Source organism: Calypte anna, chromosome 3 (assembly GCF_003957555.1).
Source record: "Calypte anna isolate BGI_N300 chromosome 3, bCalAnn1_v1.p, whole genome shotgun sequence".
In the NCBI taxonomy this organism is placed as follows: domain Eukaryota; kingdom Metazoa; phylum Chordata; class Aves; order Apodiformes; family Trochilidae; genus Calypte; species Calypte anna.
The window spans coordinates 93,726,795-93,750,246 of record NC_044246.1 but is presented as its reverse complement, the minus strand read 5'-3'; the positions used below and the strand labels follow the sequence as shown (position 1 = coordinate 93,750,246).

General features: G+C 35.1%; 1 protein-coding gene across 1 annotated transcript in view; it reads right to left on the bottom strand.

The window, feature by feature from the left end:
- The window catches only part of CSMD1 (CUB and Sushi multiple domains 1), a 945,929-nt gene that overhangs the window by 264,425 nt on the left and 658,052 nt on the right, over positions 1-23,452 (bottom strand). Inside the window, exon 8 of the mRNA XM_030448332.1 lies at positions 1,407-1,494. Coding sequence (XP_030304192.1) covers positions 1,407-1,494 — 88 coding nt within the window. The remainder of the gene's footprint in view (positions 1-1,406; positions 1,495-23,452) is intronic.

Genomic DNA, 23,452 nt, shown 5'->3' with positions numbered 1-23,452 from the left:
TGGTGCCCTTAATTCTTTCAACTAAGTATTTGATTTGGAGGAATTCAGTAGAAGAGGTATTATCTGCACCCTTAATAACCATGAGAAGAGAGTAAAGTTGAGGAGGGAAACTGAGGCATACCTAGGCAAAAAGTAAAGTAAAATATTCTCCAAAATAACAGTGGAAGTATCTAGGCATCCTCTCGATGGATACATACAGATGTATTAATAAATCTTGAGAAAGATTTATATTTTTATATTTATAATTTTTACTTAGTCTTCTACCAACTTATGATTCTCTCCTGAATATACAAGGTGTTAATAAAGACCTAGATAAAAATTATATTTGTTTTCCTGAAGCAGCAGAACTCTGGACAGCAAATAGATACTACAGTATTGTATCATACAATTTTGCTTGCAGCTGCTGTATTTTTCAAGGTAGAACACATAGAATAGGATAAGAGCATACATCTTCTGGTAAACTATTCTCTCTCTCTCGCAAATTTATTGAAAAGCTTATTTTATTTCATTATTTTTAAAGACACATTTAACTACCGCCCAGTTGCTAATCGAATCATGACTTTGCATAAAACTGATTCTCTTAACACCTCAGTTGTTTATGAGTTTTCAAACTCCTCTGGAGGTAGAGAAAAATCCAAAAAGAGTAGGTCAGCCAGAAATAGAATAAATTTTTTAAATATTCTCCCTGTCAGGTATGCCCTAGCTTGGAACAGCCTTGATTCAAAAGCCAGATTTAATTAACTTGCTTTCTGGAGTTACAGATAAATTTGCATAATTTCTTCTAATTGCTATGAAGCTTCCCTTTTTTTCACTCTTACATTTGCTCTTTGGTCTGCCTGCCCATTCCCTACTGAGCAATTAATAAATCTATGCATGATCTGAGAAGTTCCATACCCTTCCTTCATGCTCTTCTCTGCCACACCTTGAAGTGTCAGCTTTTTTTTACCCAAGAAGGAAAGAGCAACCTTCCTTCTTTCTCCTTAGGGGTCCATTTGACCTCATATTCCTTTTATAATGAATATAACAAAAGCTGAAAACATATAAGGAAATTACATTCATCAAAGCCTCAGACACTGAGTTTGACATGTTTCCTAAGCTTATTAAGAACTTTTATATAATGCAAAACCAGAAAATTTTCCTTTCTTCTCTATTGTCCTTAGGAAAGGAGTTCTTCCTTTCCTACACGACAACATTGTAAAGTTCTAAAATTCCTATTTAAAATTCACCACTTTTAAAAAGAAGTAGGCAGAAACAATTTAAGATCTGCAATAGACTGAAGTTATTTTATCAAAGATTCAACACATTTAAAACTAGAGAAATTATACATAACTGTAGTTGCACACTCTGTGTACATGTAACAAGACATCCCTTCCTCTTGGCCACGTTGAAAACTGAAATATGCCTACCTGAAGTCAGAGCCCACCCTCTTCCCATTTTCAGGAATTCCAGGATCAGGACATGTATCTGATGCAGTTGAATCCCCACCCTGGGTCACTGAAAAGTAAAGGAAAAAAAAATTTAAAGATGCAGCTGTAAGGGTGATTCTTCACTTATCCTGAGTGTTAACTTCAACAGACTGAACATGACCATATGCATACTCATATTTTTTTCTTGACACAGTATAAATTAGCAACATAAAGAAGACCTATATAATTGATTTCTTGGATGTTTTGTTTATTTTCTTTAGTTCTCATTAAATAAATGAAAAATCTTAAGCTTCTGTGAGAAAATGATTGATTTTCCATGGTCAGTAATCTTTTTATGGATATATAAGGATCCATGGCTTTACTCAAACAGGGAAAAAAAAACTTTGTGAAGTCAGTTTCTGAAGTATTCACAATACACCACTGTAAGATTAGATTGCATAAGAAACTAAAATCTCATTTAATCTTCTGCCTATAGTAAAAGTTTGAAACAGGCAAAGGCCAAGAACTCTAATATAGAAATATTTTTACAAAGATAGACTTCATTTCAAAAATAATCAGAAAACCCAGCAGAGAAATGCATTTGGAACTAGCTGAAAATGTCTCAAGCAGATGAGGCTCAAAATCTCTGTTTTGTGTTTTCAGGTATAAACAGAAAGATAATGTATTTTATCATAAAGAGAAGACATAAGGTAACAGAGCACAACACTGTAAATATACAGAAAACCTGAATTCTTTAACCTAGGTGAAGAAACACACTGATAATCTCAGGAATGTTTTTGCAGATGCAATTAAACATATGTTTTAGTTTAAAATGCATTTTCTTGTAAATAAAAACCCTAAGCATGTGTAAAAATCCAGTACAGCTGGGGAAAAAGGATGGCTTCTGGAATTCACCATCTTGAAAACACTGCAGACCAAGGGCCCAACCCTAATAATTTCACTAATATTACTTAGCTTGATAGTAGTAAACATGCATTTTATTCTGATAAGTTAATTTTGTAGTTTTGTGGGAACTGTCAGCATTGTAATTCTGTTATAGTAAAAAACTGATCTTTCTAGAAAAGTAAGTGATCTTCCCAGGTAAGCGATAATCTTAGAAAAATTTTCTTCCTAGCTATTATCTTCCTCTGTCAACATTCTCTCACATCAATAGCACGGAAAGGTGACTCAAGCTATCATTTACCCAGAGCAATACTATCTCTTGAAAAAGAGCAGATATCATATATGGAACTTGGCACATTTTCCTAGCTGTTAAACATGGCCCAGGTTTTTGCTTCTGTTCTCCCCAGTGAACTGTCAAGTGTTGGTTGATGGTGGTTGCATGAGATGCTGTCATAGCAAAATAAATTAAATTCTCTCTTAAATAAACCCATCTGGTTTTATCTTTCCAAATGGAAAGAAAGGAACAAATTTCTAAATTAGTGAAACCATCTATTATCTTTAGTTGTTCAGGGATGTAGAGGACTCCAGTGCATATATAAACATATGGGATATATAATATAAAATATCTACATATAACATATTATCACACTTCCAGATGTTAATATGCTTAAAACCTTTACCTGAATGTATTTTGGAATTTACCTAAATTTTAGCTTTTAAGTCTTTTTCAGTTCCAGCATTTGTTACTAATCAAACTGGAAATAGATAAAATTATGTCCTAGTGTACCCCTGTCAGAGACCTTTATCTATCTTCCTCTGTTTCTGTCCTGCCAGAGTTCCCCTTTATCCAATTCTATGAAGTATTATCCACTACTACTGAGATCTACAACATGGGAGAGTGTTATCTTGGAGTATGTCACTTCCAGAATAATTTTAAAATTTGCAGTCTCTTTCTGAAAGCATCTCTTAGATATGTCATATTGTATTCATCCAGTCACATGGCCAGTCTTTAAAGAACGACTTTTGTATGCCCCTGAGAGACCCATGCCTTACATGTTTGTACTTGTGAGAGTCTGCTGACCTCACTGATTGGAATTTGCCTCAAAAGGACAATTTTAAAGTGAATAGCCCTGGCCACAGTGGAATGGACCTGGCCTGGCCAGAGCTGAGCAGGGGGTGACACCCGGAAAGAGATAAGAATGAAAAACTATGGGCTGGGTGGAGACTACTCCCCTTTTCTGAGGTCCAGCCTGCAATGCTGGGATGTCCCTCCAGGCACCATTACCCTGGCCAGGGTGGAGGAAGCCACCTTGATTGTACTGATGCTGATGTACCTGGCTGAGGGGGCTGGAACGGAGGGGGAGTGGTGCCTGGAAAGAGATCAGATCTGTGTGCTGGAAGCCCCCCCTCCAGGTGAGCCTGTTTGCAATGGCTCTGATGCTATGGCAGCTGACTGAGAGCTGCCCCTTTGGAATGAAGGAACTCAGGGGTATAAAAATGGCTACTCTGGCCACCTTGTGTTTCATCGCTTGACCCACCACCATTTCACATCTGCCCTTGTCCAGGATCAGTGACATCTCGAAGAAACTTGCTGGACAGCTGCACCTCTGGTGGTGACTCTCACTCTCTCTCATTCTTTCTTCCCACTTTTTTACCCAATTTCTCCACTTTTCTCTCTCATTCTTTCTTCCCACATTCTTATCACATTTCTCTCTCATATCTTCTCTTCCTCTCTCCCTCTTTTGCCTGACTATCATTTTGCCTGTGTCAGTTGTCAAATAAAAGTCTGCTTGCACCTGACCCTGCCAAGATTGGACTTTGTTTCATGGATCCAAACTAAAATAAATTTTAATGTTACCCTGGACAGTAACAGTACTTTTTCAAAATGATACTTTGTAAATTTTCATCTTTCCTCTGATTTTTTCTTTTTAATCATACCAAACTTAAATTGCTTCTCTTTGCTTTCAAAGGTCACTCACAGGCTAGCTGCATTTTAGCTATCAACTCATTAATTTTAGGATATCAAATTTTCAAATTTTTCTTAAATAATGTATTAAGGAAAATGAATGGTAATTTTCCTATTTAAAGCTTGCAAAATTTAGAAATAAATGTCAATTATGCAGATACTTTGGTAAAACTATGCACAAAGTAGTAGCATTTATCTTAAAGGACAAACAATCCTCCCTTGTATTGTGAATATAAATTAAATATTTATAAACCTGCATTTGTGACAAATACACTTACAACCAGTCTGAATAATCATAGAACCATAGAATTTTCAGGGTTGAAAGGGACCTTAAAGATCATCTTGTTCCAACAGCCCTATCTGGGCAGGGACACCTCCCACCCGATCAGGTTGCCCAGAGCCCCATCCAAGGATGCCTTCAACACTTTTGGGGAGCGGGCATCCACAACTTCTCTGGGCAACATATGCCACTGTCTCACCACCCTCAGAGTAAAGGGTTTCTTCCTAATATCAAACCTTGTTCATGTCACCACCAGACCCCCTCCACCTGGCACTGCATCCAGGTCACCAGCCTTCTGTACATGAGTCACGTGTCTCTGAATATATTCCTATTACATACTCAGCATACCCTCTCTGTTTTAAAGAAAATTAAGAGTATATAATACTCTCCTAGGAAATATTAAAATAAAAATAATAAAAAATAATTCCTCACGCTGTAACCCAGTTGTACACAGTTCTTCAAGGAACCACAAACTAGAGAAAATGGTGTGTGTTCCTTGAGAATAACACCAGAAAAAGTCACAGGGTAGGGAGAACAGCGAGAAAGATTCTGGTCAGGTTTAGGATTTTTTCAAATACTACTTACTCTAGTGTCTAACAGAACTCTGCCTTTCTCATTTTTTAACCATGGTTTTGAGAACATCAAAGATGCTTCAACCACCTGTCATGTCTTTGGTTCAGAGATGGAGCATTCTCAGTAGATGTAATTTAACTCTGGTACTTCTCAACATGCCATACTGTTATATACTGTAAACCTCATGTATTCTCAGGCATTTCTGCAAAATAGTTGAAGAGAAGCTGTGAGTTCATTAACATGATGGACAGCTTTTCAGTCTACATGCAACTTCTATGGTTAAGACTAGTGATTTAAATTTTTATTTGATAAAAAATGTATTCTTTCTTTACTGACTGAGAATTAAGACACAGTATTTCTTTTATTTTCTCAGCCAGGATCATGCAGACTAGAATTTCCACAGCTTTGGAGGTCATCTTCATTGTTTTACTTAGTATATAACAAGTAAGAATAGAACTACTTTAAGATATTTCACATTCTGATTTTAAACCAGTAGCAGAGAAGAAAGACTGGCAGTAAATTTATATAGAAATCAGATTTCAAAAGTTGTAGGCATTAAAGTAAAGAACTGGCAGATATGTTAACATCCTTATTTAGCTTAGCATTTGGCAAGTTATATGTAACTGTAATCAAGGAGTAATATTAGGCAGAAGGAAGGGATGGTGCAACATATGTTTCATACAGCAAGACAAGCAACATGAGATCTCCCTTGCTATATCAGTTCTAGTCCAGGCAAGCTGCCTTACTTTAGATGTATTTGGAATCTAAATATATATTAATGATCTACTCACATTCATGTAAAGTGTGTCATTAAATGCTTTGAAGGACTTCGAAGGAAAAAATCTTATGTATAGATGCATTACACTGCATATCTTTCTTCAGTTGTCATTAGGTTATTAAACATGTTTGAAATTCATGGTTCAGACTGCAAGAGCTACAATTTTAAATTTGAGTTTTGGTAGCCTGTTTGACCATTTACACACTGCCTAGTGTCATCATGAACCTATAAAAAGGTTCAGGATTTAAAAAAAGAAAAAAATTACATAAACTCAGGAACACTCATTCCTTCAAAAATTAAAAAACTTTCAAGTTAACCAAAAATTCCACAAGTCATCAACAAGAAGACCTTGTCAAAGGAGACAAGACCTGGAATAAAAGGAGAAAAGACCCCAAAATTCACTGTGGAGATATAAGAAATCATAGTTTTTCTAGAGTAGACTGACCTGTTTTTAAAATAAACAACACTGTGTGATGAATGAGTAATTCATTTTTCTATTATGATGAAAATAAAGGTTAATGGATGTAAATATTAACCTCTATCCAGCCAAGAAGTCACATGTAAGTGCAACAACACTGTATCAATAAAACAAGGTATTTGATACATGAATTAATGTATTAGATACATTATCTTGAGTATTCACTAAGCTCCTTAGATTTACATTTATTTGCATTTTCAAAGGCTTGAAAAAATTACTCTAACAATTCTAGACATAATCTTGGTCATTAGGTGATTATGTTTCAAAAGTTAATCAAAACACTGAAATTATTTTTTGTCAAGTGTACTAGAAGATACTTGTTTCACATAATGGGGTTGCTGGAAAAGAAATAAAAGACATTCACACTTAATGTCTTGACAATACATGGAGAAAAGGCATAAAATAAAATTGTATAAAAAAACTGAATATATTGAGGTTGGTTTTAGTTAAGCAAGTAGGAATTGATGGAATAATAATAATAACAATAACAGTAAATAATTTAGAGCACAATATCTTCAATCTGCAACTACGTTCACAAGCAGAATTAACTGAATGACAATTTCTGCCATAAGTTTTACTGCATTTGCTTTAAATGTCAGTTACTCCCATCCTGAGGAAAATCTGGAGTTTTCAAAGCTTTTTAATTATCCAGAATAAAACAAAAGAATAAATTTGGTAGAATATTTATAATGATCAGAGTGTATATACAGCAGGATGTCTATATTTTTTTTCAAAGACAACTCATGTGGCATTTCTTAGTGGCATACAGCATTAGCCACTTTAAGCTATAGTTTCACACTGCAAATAATAGGGCATCAAGTTAAGGTCACAATTTAACTTGCTTATAAACAAAGTTTTTGCATACACAAAATCATCTCTGTTAGATTTTATTTTAAAAATAGTAACAAGATCAGGAAAGGACAAACCAATATGCATTAAAATATGCATTAAAGTCACAGTTATTTTAGGTTTTTTGGTCTAGATAATGTTGAATACATTTTTAAAAAATGTATGCTCTGTCGCCTGAAATCTTGACCAAATTAGAGGACATTAATTCAAGTTAACTCCTTTTTCTTTTCCTGATATATCTGTTACAGAAAGACATAAACAAAAAGTATTAAGTTGTAACTCATAATGAGACGCAAGGCCATTACTTATATGGGTATATGAAATCATATGCTAAGTAACAGATACTGCCTTATAATTACTTAAGATTACAGATGTGGTCAATACAAATAAATAGAAATAAGGGCTGCAATTGAAAAACCATGACAAAAAATACATATCTCAACTGGACAAAAATATAAAGACCACTACTTAGTATCTTTCAAAAAAATGCCATCCAGGACTTTTGAAGACAGGAAAACTACTGTTAGCAAACTTAAATGATGATCCACATGATCCATCACAGGCTTTAAGCAACTCCTTCAGCAAACAAAGCATAACACTGACTTGTTAGAGACAGCAGTAATAAACTTTCTTGAAACTAATTTTAATGAAGAATTGACAGATTACAGAGACTCAGAAAGATGGAAAAGAAAAAAGAGATAAAAAAGGAGGTAAAAGGAATTGATGTTTTAAGTTCAACAATGTAACTATGTTCAAGAAGCTATTTTTCTGTCTCAATTTACCTGTTAATTGACCATGATGTTTAAATACTATTGAATGAAAAATATGCTTATACTGACACCAGATGACATAAGCCCATAAGGCCATTCTGGACAGTTATGCAAGGAGAAACCATTATCCAAAGCCTGCCCAGGTGAATCTAGGCCCAGAACACTCTTATAGATGGCACAGTGATTCTTAAAAATGGTTGACAAACCTTCCAAAGTACTGTTCTATTAGTTCAGTGAGCCATAGACAGCTGCAAGATTTAATTTTAAAACAAATTCTCCAGTGTTTCTCACTAAAAGAGTATTTTAGCTTTAAAAAATTAGAATAAAATCAAAATATTAATTTCTGCAACAGAAACTTTTAAAACCCCTATAATTTTCACATGCTAAAGATCATTCCTTTTGTGTTTTTTTAATAAGCTCTAGCAGCTTCACACATTTGGAAATCATCATCACACTGGATTGCAGCTGTCAACACTTGGTTAAAATACAGGATCTCTCTGTTTACCAATATAGTTCTGACACTCCTTTGTCCCCAGAATCTAGGGATTTCTACCAGTAGTCTTATGCTTGTTATAGCCAAAACAGTTTATATGTCCCACCTAAATTTGTTATTCCTTAGTGTGCCCATACACAAATCCAATTGTGTTTTTCCCCATTATTAGAGAGTGAATCAATAGTTAAAAATATATTATTAAAAAAAAAAAAAAAAAAAAAAAAAAAAAAAAAAAAAAAAAGAGAGAAGGTTGTGAGAAGGTTGTTTTGTTCTGTTTTGGATTCTCAAGGGAATTTGACCAACTCTCTTTTGTCTCTGCCTCTGTTTTCAGCAGCTGAATATAAGATTTATTCCAGCTTAATGAAGTAACTTCAAGCTTGGCAGATGCAGTCAGTCTGGGAGCTTATTAGTACAGCTTTTCTTGGGGTCGTGAAGAGACTGCTCACTCATGACAACATTTGGTTTTATATTTATCTCTGTATCAATACAAGAACAACAACAAAAAAGTTTTCACATAGCTAAGAAATTCCACATTTGGGAACTGTGGGGAGAAATCAAATATTTACCTTGCTAGTATAATTATTTGTATTTTAGCCTACTGAAATTTCTACAAGTCACACAAAAGGTAGAGTTCAGAATCAGATGCATTCACCATATATATTTTGGGAGAGGGCTGGTCGAGGTCTACCACATACACAGGCAATTATGCAAACCTCCTGAGACACTGTTTCACTCATTAAAGATAAAACTGCATCATGGAAGATGGAGTCTCGTTTGATAATTGCAGACTCCACGTTTTCACAGTAGTTGAATTCATTAGAGCCTAGGAGCAGACAACTAACCTTGCAAAAAACAAGAGAAGCATAATTAAAGTATGTAACTGATTTCCTTCAGCTGGAGGCCCACGCACAACAAGCTACTATTGCCAGCAAATACTGTGAGAAAACTTTAGTCTCTGGGACATTTCATCTTTTCAGAGACATAAGTTCACTCACAAATGAATCAATACAAATCCACCAGATGGAATGTTTTAGTTCACATTATGCTTGCTTTTACTTAAGGAAATGAAAACATTAACTGTATTAAGAGTACCTTAAGACTGAAAAACTGTCACTCAGTGAGACTTTACTGAAGTTAGCCATGCTTGAAAATGTACAAATCTATTCTTGTCTTTTCATTATAATTTATGATTTATGGAAAATACCAATTTAAAAAATACTTAAATAATGATCTGTATCATGTCTTTATATTGCTCAGGATCATGATGGGAATTTAGAGAAGAAACTGTCCCACACCTGTGCAGAACAACCATATTTTATTTTGTAGTTTACTTACAGGAAAACTGTTTAGTGCTCACCTATAGCCATTAAACCTGTGAAGTTCTTATAACATTAAGGACATTAATATAAAAAGTATTGCACACTCCTTACTCATTACGTTTTCACCCTGCACTTTGTATTGCATTTTTATTTCATGACTTTTTGTAGGGGATGATACTTTTGCACCAATTACAAAGAACAAGGTGACTGTAAAATATTTCTTCTTAGTCAGAGAGGAAGTATTTTACTCTCTTAGTATAATACTCAAATGATAGGAAATGGAAAACCAATACCTCAGTGAAGTCAACAGATAAAATATCAGCAATGGCAGGCGGGTCTAGGATCTTATCTGATAGGCAAATTATTAAAAAAAAAACAAAACTTCAAAAATAAATACACACAGCAAATGACAAGAAGAGAAAGCAAGAAGTTGACATGAAAATGAAACTATCATTATACATGTGTCCTTTACAGATCACAAAATAAGTTATATATAAGGCTTAAATACTAAGTTCAGAGTCAACTGAGTTGTTGCTTTTGCCAGTACTGCTTCATTCAGAAATGTAGGAAATTCAGTAATTTACTTTGAAATGACAGAGCAGTCAGTGGTAAAGAGCAATATTATGGGATATCCAGAAACATTATTTTCAAGAGAAATAAACCCAACATGTTCTGTCTCATGGCTTACAAGTTGGCAAAGTTTCATTTTTCACATCAAGTTACAAACTCACCAGACAAAACTATTCACTTTCAAATATACTGACACTTATCGATTCAAAAGGGATTCTTTTTTTCTTTTCCTTTTTTTTTTTCTTTTAAAAATAGCTATCTGACTGAGCACTGCTATTTCTGCAATAATCCTGAAGGTGACCATGAGTTATAATTTTTCAATAACCCTAAGGGTCAAAATGACTGAGTTTATAAAAAAATAATTTTCTTAATTAGTTGTTTAATATACATTTGTCAATCAATGAATTATATGCCTTTTTAATCTAATAACTGCTATTAAAATATTGGTTCTGTTTCAGAGTAAATCATTTAATATTGTTTAAAAACTCTGAAGAGGTAACAAAAGTTATTGATGCATGTACTGCATTGATAATATAATTATTCAACATAATAACCTAGAACATTTTGCATTGAATTATATATATTGATCCACTGTTCAAGGTTTGAAGAATGTGATCATATAAGCTATGACTTTGAGAAAAAGCTCAAAATTAGAAAATAACTTTAACTTTGGAATGATGTAATGGAGTGGATTTGTTTATATAGAAAATAAGATAAGCTCATACATAAAAATTCAGTTGTATCATTTTCTTCTGATTTATGACTTTGAGCAAGCCACTTAGATCCACATTTTAAGTGAAACAGGTAGAGCATGGAAGTTTGTGACCATAACTATTCCTGGTTTCTTCTTGAGCTACCCTCTAAAGCTGGAACCCTTTAAATTGGCATGTTTCTTTACTTCCTGCCTACCTTTCCCTCCTTAATAGCAGCAGTTTTGTACTTTCCCTGAAGCTGTATCTCTTAAACAGTCCTGGTGTCAGGACTAAACACTGTACTGTCTTTCTCCCTCCCACAGTCAGAGCAGATGTGATCAGAATACCTCTCACCCAAATCTAACCCACATATCACCCACGTCACCCACAAGACTGAATTTCTCACCAAACAAGAAACACACTAACCGGTCACCATTTTCTTTAGAGGTGCAGATTAGTAGTTAGAAGTCTCAAAAGACCAAATGAAAGGAAAAGTAAAACCCAAACAAAAAAGAAAGAAACAAAAAGAATTTTAATATCTTGTCTAGCTTATTTAATTCACTGCTTTAGTTTTCTGTATAATACCCAGATAATAAAACTAGTGGCACATTGGTATAGGTAGCTCTCTTCCCTTTTCTCCTGCTGAGATTAAAATATTAGGGTCAGAGAAAAAAAAATCCATAAGAATTAGTATGGTTGTATAGCATGACAAAGACTTAGACACTAAAAGATGTGAATTTCAAATACTGTGTGAAGCACTAGTTTTTAGTTATACCATTAAGAATTCATAGATAATATAAGCAGTCCTGAGGTATTGAAATTTCTACTTTTGCTTTAACTCAACACAGCTGAATGCTTCCTTTATTATTATCTAGTCTCTAGGCTCTTCTTGAGCCACTTTTCACTAAACAATATTCTGAGTAGGTTTTGAAGATGGGCATTGTTACCTCAAACCGGTTCTGAAATGAAAAGCTTTCAGGAAACAAATATTTCTGGAAACAAATATTTCAAGATGTTGTTTCCAAATGGATTGAACTGCCCCCATTACACAGAATAGAAGATTTGATTACTGTTTGCAGCATTGCTGCATATCTGAATACATAGTGCCACTGTACAAAGTGAAAATACAGAAAAGCACAGCTGGAGGGAAGCTGGTCACTCAGAGTACTGTCCCCCCTGAATATCTTGATTCTCTGTGGTATTGGATATAATGCCAAATGTTAAATAAATCAAGAATAAGACCGAGGAGCAAGACACTGGGCCATGGACAGGAAGCCTGCAAAGGTTGAATACTTCTCTAAGACAGGGATTTCCAAGGGAAGAGGATAAGCCCACACATCAAGTTCAGCATAAGTGGTTTTCATGGACAAGACTGGCAAAGACTGAGGCTTGCTGAAAGTTTTTATATTATACCTAATGGGTGGGTAAACTGAACTAATCTGAAAGACAGAGCAAGAGTAAACACAACATTGAAAGCTCAAAATCCTGGAGACCATTTCTGTGGTCACTGACCTCACCTGTTCTTTTTAATTCACTGTAACTGACAATTCCTAGTTTATATATTTTATTTTTGTACAATTGTTGGTTTATTCTCCTTGGAGAATCTGTTGGGTCAGTCACTGTGGGACACAGAAGCACATATGAAGATATTACTATCTTCTAATTACTAAAAAGTGCATACTGGCTCAGCTTAATTACATCCAAGAGAAAGTGAAAAAAACTATAATTAACCAGTGGTTATATATATATGAGCTCTTCTCAATCATTGTGGTGTTTTTTTATTTTTTACTTTTTTCCAGTGTTTTCCCATTTTTAAAAAAATATACTGCAATTCTAACACCTTTGATGAATAAGATTAGAAAGGAAAACTAACAATGACTCAGATTACTGACAGAAAAAAAAAGGAATAGTAGTTGCTTTTCTTTTTGAGTACATGCTGACAGAAAAATAAGTTCTGTAAGTTGGTATATAGCATGTTTAGTAGGCATAATCACTGTGATACAAAGGCAATGTAAAGGCAAACATGCTTACTACAACAGCAGAACTGCATTCTAGTCTATATATTGAACATTATGATCATTAACATTTTAATCTTTTCACTGATTATGTTTACAGATAAAACTGAATTAAGACAATACAAGATCTGTCCTCTGCTCTACCTGCCTCAAATAAAATAATAATCATAGTCTAATCATGGAAGGGGTAAGAGATTGAATCTATTGATAAGTGTTTGTCTCCTAGTTCAAGTGGAAAAGAAAGAGGTGAGGCATTCCAAAGGCGTAAAATAGAACAAAGCTGTTAATTTTAAGGATCTAATTTCTGTGCTTAATAGATCAGCTAAAAATTTTTAGTGGCATTGTTTTCAGTAAAAGATACATTGTATTGTAAAATAAATAATTACATGTATATACATAAATTAAGTTTTTAGGACTAAATCTACACTGTCCGGTAGTGCTTATGATTGAAGTTTAGTGCTGACATTCTAAGAACTGTATTTTACTGGCTAGAATAAATATATAATGTGTAGCTACAACAGCTGTAAGGGATGAACAATCCTCACAAGAAATAAGGTAAGTATATTCCAACTAAACTTTGCACTATTGCAGGTTGAAGTTCTGTAAGTTAAATCCATATACAATGTTTGTTGGTATACCCAATGTTGGATAAGACTTAAAGTTTCCAAGAATTCCCAATTTAATATTCGAAACACATAACAATAGTGGATTGCTCCTTCAGTGGTCACTTCATCTTCTAAATCCACAAAGGGCTTCAGGTTTAAAGTAGCATTTAAAAGGCTAAATTCAAATGTATATCATGGCCATACAAGTTAGTATAAAATGCCTAATTCTGGCGATAGGATTTATGAATTTTAGTATTAATTCTAGTAGTAATAGAAGTAGTAATTCCTTCATGCACTTTTCAGGCTCCTGCTCAGCAAAAAAATTATTGTCACATTGTGTGTAAGCACCAGGAAATACATGGAAGTTTGTATGAAAAAGACCACACCAGAAAACTCAGAGCTGTTTTATTTCTCTTAAACATACGTTCTTTACAATTTTTCAGGACTTGGGTGACAAAAATAAATGAAATTGATTGTATAACTCACTTGAAAAAGCCCAGTAGCTATTAAGATTACCTAAACTGACATTTAGATACCATGAATCTGCAAAGTGGATATTACATGACACTACTTCAAAAGACAGAATTCTATTTTTCAAATCAAAGTGAGAGATCTAGAATAGCAACATTACATAATTTGTCTAATTTTTTTTTACACAGAGTAGCTCAGATCATACTTGAAATAAACCTAGAATGTCTCATGCCCTAAATTGTCTATCTATAACTGCTTTTATTAGGGTCAGGATTCAAAAAGAGTATATTACCATATCACAGATACAGTAACCTCAGAGCAAATAATTTCTCCAAATAAAAATACATGTTCCAACATTTTTGCTAATTCTGCAAAGCCTCAGTTTCAATTTATAGAGAAATTAACTAGAAAATGTCAAAGTTGATGCTTTTCTTTTTTACAAGATGATGTGTAGCTGTGTACAGCATCTCAGACTCAGGACATCTTTGTGCAATGTATCTTTAAGATATGTAGCACAAAATTTTAAAAGATTATTTCAGCTTGACTCTTCACTTCATTGAGATTAGCAGGGTGGATGTCAGCTGCAACATGTTCCCTCACTATGACAATAATAATAAAAAAACACCCCAAAGTAATTTATCACAATTTTCTATGGCATCTATGTGTCAGAAACACACTTTTCTCCTGAATATGTAACCTAAATCACTCTGGCAGGTCTGTTTATTCAGATGAAATGTCAGACTAATAATTCATAATTCCTTCTCATCTTTTTTTACACAGAATCAGTAATTTATTCATGTCAACCTGTTAATTCTTGACGGAAAGTAGCAAAAAGGTTATACTGACTCCTCAAATATATTCCAGGCCTCACAGTTTAAGAAAGCTGAGACGAGCCTAGAATAACATTTTTGACCTCCATACAAAAAGATATGAAAAAACAATTTATTTCTTTTTGAGGTTCTGCTACTTGATCACCTTTTGAAAATCATCATGCCTTCCTTACAGTTGCTTACATAGCTGAAAAACTCTATCACAACATAAAATTGATAGGTTTTTGATTAAAGCATGATTCCCAAATTAATTTAAAGATATAGCTGTTTGCACCAATGATTGACAGTGTCATGTGCAGATGATCTGCTTTTTTTAAGGGTTGGTTGGAGTTTTCTAACCACAGACAAAATACATTGTGTTATAGATTATTATATTCTGTATTTATATGTAGTATAAGTATTATATATAATAATACAGCCAGGAATTTCATTGCCTTTTGGTAAGTTTTCAATAGTCCTTCTAAAAAACCTAACTGTTAAACAAATTCTCTAAAGTCTCCCAACTTGATGGAAGAATCTCCCTTGTCTCTTTAAACCAGTCTAAAGTACCTTTTATGAGTGAGCCATTTCTAGCCAGTATCACACCAGCTCAGTTTTTCATTGGTTGAAATGGAGGTCATGGTAATTATTTGAGGGAAATTATCCTGTACTGTGGACGAGGCTTTTGAAGCTAGCTCAACACTAAAGTGCACTCAAAAATCATGTTTTTCCCTAAATAATTTGAAACAGATAGTTTGTAATATTATTGCCACTGCTAGAGTTTCTTAAAAATGGGAATTTCATTTTGAGATCGGTTTAGAGATTAATACCTGCTTCTCTTGCTGAGGCTGACAAGTCTCATTTCACCCATGACAATCTTCTGCTGTTAAACAGAAATATAAATCGATGTAGACTACTGAAGTGAAAAGCCAATTCCCTGGCTTTGACAAAAGAAACAAGTAAGATCTAGTTAGGTTGTGATTGTAGCAATCATATTTTATTACAGTGTTAGGACTTCTAGGACAGCAGCCCCCACACTAATGAACAAAAACACATGACACAGGGCTATGCTATTTTATGTCTGCATATATAAAAATGTCAGTCAGGCAAAAAAAATCACTGTGCTAATTGAACTGAACCATATGAATCTGCAACTATAACAATGCAGTTCAGCTCCTTTACAATGAAATGCAGTTTCTTTCAGATTCAATATAAAGAAGAGAATTTTTTAAATAATGAGAGTGGTGAAATACTGGAATAGGTTGTCCAGAGAGATGGTAGATGTCTCATCCCTGGAAAACTTTAAGGTCAGGTTGGACAAGGCTTTGAGCAACCACATCTGGTTGAAATGGCTCTGATCATTGAAGGGGGTGTTGGACTAAGTTACCAAAAAAAGCTGCTTTCTAACCCAAACCATTCTATCATTCCATGATTCTACACTTGATTTATCCAATAAGGACTGTCAATAATTAGAGGTACGCTTTATGCCCTGGATATCTTTACTCATATTGTAAAAAATAGTAATATAAAAAAAATAAGAACTGACTGTAACTGGGATTTATGTCTTTTTTGAGATTACCCCATAGATGAAAAGGAGGAAGGAAGGGAAGATGGGCAGAGAGCAACACTGCCAGCAGTGCTTGTGCTTGGCAGTGACATGCCGGCAGCAGCAGTAGTGGCAGCAGAATGGCTAACACTTCCGAAATTATTCAGATGACTTAATGGAAAGAAAATGGACTTAACAGATCACCCCATGATTGTCCTGTGTGTTCACCCCGGCCAACAGGTGAAAGCAGAAAGTTCACAAATTTCTTTAACCTTGTTAGAAGACCAAGTAACCATAACTGATTTCCTAAGCTGTCTTCCTCTTCTCTCAATGGTACAAGTTTTTTGTTCATGTGGTTGGTTTTTTTTTCCTTAATTACTACAGAAAAATGAAGGTTTCTCCAGTGCTGTATATCCCAAGGGCTCTGATGCTTCAAAACCCTAGCACGCTGTGAGAACAGAGAGGAACAGCTGCAGAAACAGAATAGCAGCAGTTCACATCACTTCCAGTCTGCATCTGGTTTATATTCAGAGATCTACAAGGGTCACTGGGAAGCCAGTGGCCTATACCTCTTTCTTGCAGCAAAATGGCAAGGTTTTGTTGGTTTTGTTTTTCACCTCAAAATGCAAATAACTGCCCACAGTTCTCCACTCAACATGAAATGCAAAATTTACACTGTATTTGTCCTCCGAGGGATATATCAAAGGGAAAACCGTCCTGCTCAGAATACCATGAAAAAAATCTAACTTTTACCACGTAAAATCACTACATATGGCAGTCAAAGTAAAATGAAAACAAAAAATGTCACGACTGTCTGTCCTGTGTGATTTAAGCACTGCATTAGGTTCCCATGCCCAGTCACTGCCAGTGCAGGGTCCTGGAAGCCATCTGAAACTTCACAGTCTCAGGCTCTTCACACTTAATACCCATAGAAGTGAGAAATGGGAACAGAAAGAGCAAAAAATATCTATTTGGTTGTTGGTTTTTGAAAACTGTTCAAATGCTGTTTTTTGATTCTCATTCCTGCCTTCCAGCTAAAAAGGAAGTGGCTCAAGGAGCACGGGACTTTTATATTCAGGTAGTAGAATGAAAATGGCACACAAAGCCTAATAAACAAATGTCCTATTAGGAGCAAGAATATGGCATGGGTTTTGTTTCTTCGGGTCAACACAGGCACTAACTGTATTATTTATGTTCAAAAATTAGCTTCTGGGTCCCACCACTGAAAAGCCTGAAGCTGTTTTTCAGTCTACTTTTCTCTGAGGCTATGGAGTGTAATCAAAACTTATGGGCATCAGTAGTGATCTAGTTCTGATCTACTTATGTAAGTGTTTTCTCCAAGTTTTAAGAAAAGTTCTGCCAATCTCACTGTGCTGCCATGGTTACCAAAAAGCAAGCATGTTGTTTTAAACATAACCAGGTTATTCTCTTTTCATGAGCTAAACTCAAGTCTTTGATTTCCAGACAAACATACTTCACATCTGCTGTCAGGATCTTAGCAGCATTTCACTGTGATAATGGTAACTTCTAATGATTGTGAAAAAATGTAAAGATATATCAAGTAGACATATTCCTAAGCACATTAAAAAAACCCCAAGCATATATTGGTGAAAGCCAAATATATTAATACCACAATTTTTTATCAAAAAAAAAAAAAAAAACTTTTGACATGATGGCAGATAATAAAAAAGTAAATATTTTAACTACCTAGTAAGCACCCATAAAATACAACAGAACAAAACAAAGCTTTATAACTAAGAAAGTGTCTAACAGAAAAAAACAAACAAAAAAACCCCACATTACCTTTTCCTACCCAGATTTTTATTCAAATATGTTCCATAAATCTAGAATGATCATTTTAAATACAAATATAAATCCTTATGTTAAGAAAAATAAATCATACATTTGATGCAGAAGAAAAAGATGCAAAACATTGAAAATAGACTTTAGGAAAATTCTGACATAAGTGCTTCTATGTCCTTCCTTTCTTGTTTGATCAACAAGAGAAAAAGAAAAATCTCTGGATTTCATTAACCAGACCCACAAGTATTAACTGCATGCCTTAACATTCAAGATATTCATAGAATCATGGAATCTAATGAGTTGGAAGGGATCCATCAGAATCATCAAGTCCAACTTCTTTCCCTGTGTAGGGCACCCCCAGGATCACACCATGTGCCTGAGAGCATCATCCAAACGTTTCTTCAACTCAAACTGGTTTGGTGCTATGGCCACTTTCCTGGGGAACCTTTTCCACTGCTCAACCCCCTCTGGGTGAAAAACCATTTCCTAATATTTACCTAAACCTCCCCTGATTCAGCTTCCTAGAATTTCCTCGAGTCCTGTCATCAGTCACAGGAGTGAAGAAATCAGTACCAGTCCCATCTCTTCCCCTCGTGAGGAAGCATGTACTGGGATGAGGTCACCCCTCAGACTCCTTTTCTCCAAACTAAACAATCCAAGTGACCTCAGCTGCTCCTCATAAGTCATCCCTACCAGACCCTTCACCATCCTTGTTGCTCTCCTTTGAATGCTCTCCAGTAGCTTGATGTTTTTTCTGTACTGTGGTGCCCAAAACTTCACACAGTACTCAAAGTGAGGCTGCACCAGCACAGAGCAGAGTGGGATTGTCCCTTGATGCTGTGCTTGATGCACCCTAGGACACAGTTGGCCCTTTTGGCTGACAGGGCATACTGCTGGCGTATATTCAGTTTGCCTTCAACCAGGAACCCCAGGTTCCTCTCTGCTCTCCAGCCTCTCATTCCCCAGTCTGTACTTGCCACCAGGGCTCCCCTGTCCTTGGTGCAGAATTCAGCACCTGCCCTGTTAAACATGATGTGGCTGGTGACTGCTCATGGTCCTGGGTCCAAATGAACTCAAGCAAGGTTATTCAGCTCAAGCTTACTACACAGGAGAGCAGCTCCAGTTTCTGAGGTAGCTGGGTGAGTTTAGATTTCATCTTCTAGATATCTCTGAACTTTCTCTGTGGGTAGCTGATTTCTTAGAGATGATCCAAAGTTTCTAAAACTTGAAAATCCACTTAGTGGAGTTATATGTATCAAAATTCCAATCACTTTTGTCTGTGGTATACTGTGATCTGATGACTTTTCATATCTCTCAGGGAAAAAAGGCTTTATCAGGGGTTTTTCATCTAGCTAGCCAGCAAATAAATGTTAAGTGGGATGCACGTAGAATGTACTGATGGATTAGCTATCTTTTAACTGGTATTTTAAGCTATGTTTGCTTTTCTATATGATTTTTTCCTGATGTCATTTGTTGTTCTGGATTTATAATAGACCCTCAATCATGACTTAGCTAGGCACTTGTTAAGTTAAAATATCAGTCATGTTAATGACACATTTTAAATACCCAGTTTTACTCTCAGTCAGCAAGTCATGGAAGAGTGTTTGACACAAAAACCTTTACAGTATTTAAATTGAATCTATTCTTTGTCCTGTACTATGAAAAAAGTAAACTGAAATACAACCCTAATGAATATAGGTTTTATTTCTTGGGAATGGACAATGTACTTTAAAGGGTAAAATCTGAATTTTGCTTGAATTAAATGAAATTAGGGCTCTATTTCTAGAGTATTTCTACTAGTCTAGAAATAGAACATTGCTTTAATTATGTTAATACAACTTATACAACTAGAACAATCAACCTTAAAAGCAAAACATTATTTGCCATAGATTCAATATTAAGAGATTTAAATCTGGTCACTATTTCAGAGCAGAAATTAGCACTATTAATCAAAATTGTATTTTTATTTTTTCCATGGGTTTGTTTGTTTTGGTTTTTTTTTTTAGAAATTGAGCAGAAAAATATTTGAATTTATAATTTTATTGTGTGTCAGTAACCTAGCCAAAAGGAGAGGAGGAAGGAGACTTTCTGTTCCATGTTAGCTACTGTGTCACTTAAGGAACATCGCACGCCAACAGTTTACATAATGACAGCATCTGCTACTTAAGAAAGCAGAAAGTGGTAGAACTATGCTCTGGCCCCCTGCTTCAAACCAGTAACCAAACCCTACACTAGCCGGGGAATATTCTATCCCAGACTTTCATGCAAAGATGAAGGAAGTTCTTTGTTTTGGGATGCACTTTTCACTTAAAATTGGGTCATCAAAGACAGCAGCGAATTATCCTAATAGCTCATCATTTGATAATATTTTATCTCTGCTGTTTTGACTTTACTGCTTCAGACTGGAAAGTATCACTAGTGTTTCTCACAGGCTCACATCATTATCTGTATTTGGAAGTATCACTGACTATGAAAAGGGAGAATATGGTGACCTTCACTCAATATTATACAACAATCCTCGGTTTCAGAATTGTCTCCTTTTTAATTCACTACCTTCAGAACATGTCTTTCAGAAGAGCAATGCTAGTGAGTTAGCACACAGGTAGGAGAGATTTTATTAGCCGCACTGGTCTCATTTTATTTTGGTTTCTCTTCATTAATTGCAAATATACAAGAGAAACAGTTCTGCTCCATAGAAATGCACTAAACCTCCCACAGAGCACTATGATTCAATGTAATTTTGAAGTTGTAGCACTATTATACATTTTTCTGTAATGAAACATGGTACTCAGAGGCAAAGGAGAAATACTATTGACTAAAAAAAAAAACTAAAATACGAGGATGAAAAATACTGAAGATCTCAGCATTATCAGGTAGTGGTAAATTATTTGTCCTGTTAGTTCACTGGCTGGCAAAGAAGTCCCTACACACACTGTCTGGTCATGATTGAAGGAGGTGATGTGATTTTCATCAAGGAATACTCCTCTTTTGATACCACCCACACCATACAAAGATCCAGACTTTTCATGGTTCCAGTTGGAAGGAGGAAAGCCATTTCTCAATTAAATAAACTCACAATTTTCAGTGATTGAGCATAGTTAAGAAAAAAGTATCAAACTACAGAGTTATTTCCTCAACTTTTTGTTCAGTAAAACTTTTTAACTGTACTAGATTTCCAGCATCATTTTTCAATGACACTGCATCATAAAGCATGAAGTACAGATACTATGTTATGGCCTGGAGCACTGATGATGTGAAGAAAAAGTATAAATCACTGTATGTTTGAATATACACTCCTCTGAACAAATATATTTATAATGTAATTATTGTATGAAATATCTTTTATATTTGCTACCGTATATTTATATGTCAGTACGAATAACACATTACTGTTAATTACATATTGTATTATATGAATGTATATAGAGAGATATCAACAAAAGAGAAACTTCTCTTCAGAGCTCTGTTTAAAATGTTTCTATTAGGTATGACCACTGTCCTTAACTATAGTACATTCATTCTTGCATTTTTCTGATTTGTAGAGTTATCACACTGGACAGGAATAAACAGAGCTATAACTACCCAGAGGAGAAAAAAATCCCATTAAAACTCATTGTCTGTTTTATTTGATATTTTGCAGATTTAAAAATAATAAAATCTAACTTTCTTGTTAAAGAGTGCAATTTTCATTTTGACAAACACCTAGGGAAACCTCTAAACTAACCTACTGTGGAAAAAAGAGGGGAAAAGAAGTACTTCTTTATTACCATTGGGCAAATAATAACTCTGCAGCTGTATAGGATTTTAGCAAATTAAGATACAAAATTATAAATTTTTTCTTCATGACTTTTTGATAACTGTGTTCAGTTATTCTTCATTCATTAATCAATCAGATTGCATAAAAATATCAGAAGACTCCATTTAGTATGTGCAGCTATTGCTCTTTGAAACTCATAAAATGCTGTTTAAAGCCCTGACATTTTATGCAGCACAGTCTTCTTGTTCTACTATTCTGATATATACCAAAGAAGATTTTTCCTTAACTTTCTCATACTTCCAGTTTCTCAGTGCTTATTAATCCTTTGGTTTCCCAAGAGATGTTAGAAGATTCTTGGAAGAAAGAAAACAAAACTAAAAACAAAAAAAGCAGTCACACATAAACATCTTTGTGCATACCAGAAAGTAAAATTGAAAGAAACAGAAATACTACATGATCAGCTGAAGTACAGCTGAATTATATTACAGGTCCATTTATGCTAACCCAAGCATTAATGTTTGTCCATTTACAAAACTTAACAAAGCTAAGGCAAGGGAGGCAACACTTCCCTAGGTAACTGTATACACACTGTCTTTCTAGAAGTTTCACTGGCTCAGGTAGCTGGGGGCTGAGTCCAAGGCCAGGTCTTCTGCTGGGAAGAGAAGCTCTGAAAAAAGGTAGAAGTGGGGCCCTGACCCTTCTCCCTTGGGAAGTGCTGCTAAGCTGTGGCTGTACCATTCCCCCTCCATGCTGCACTGCAGCTGTGCCTGGAATCTGCCTTGGACTTCCAAAGGGCTGACCCTGGCTTGGCCTCAAATCTGTCTCTACACAGCAGATCTGTCAGATGATGGACAGAATGCCTCTGATCCTAACCCCAGCCTTGACCCTGATCCTGATACAGACTTGCTACCCTGCATCCCAGCTCCGTGTTGATACACTCATTGCTTATGCCTGCCTTCTTATTGCACCCTGCTCTTGCCACCTGCTTTCTTGAGGGACAAATCAATTTTTTAGAGCTAAAATTCAGGACCAGGATGCATTAAATTGTATTTTCCATATTGGATTGAACAGAATTCAGAGATAGAAGTGATCATAGGAACAGATGAAATGCATCTTCTCAGATGTCATTGCAAAGATACTAAAGCAGTGAGGCCAGTCAGCATGAAACAAAATATTATCTCATATTATTGAACCATAGCCAGGTAGTCCTGGCACAAGTAGGCGAAGATGCCTACTCAGCCTCAGAGTGACCACCACCTTTATGAGTATTCAAGGGTTTGGAGAACACTGTCTTAAACCAAATACTAAAACTGCTGAATACAAGGCATAGTAAAAATCTATAGCAAGGTCATATCAGAAAAAAGTGACA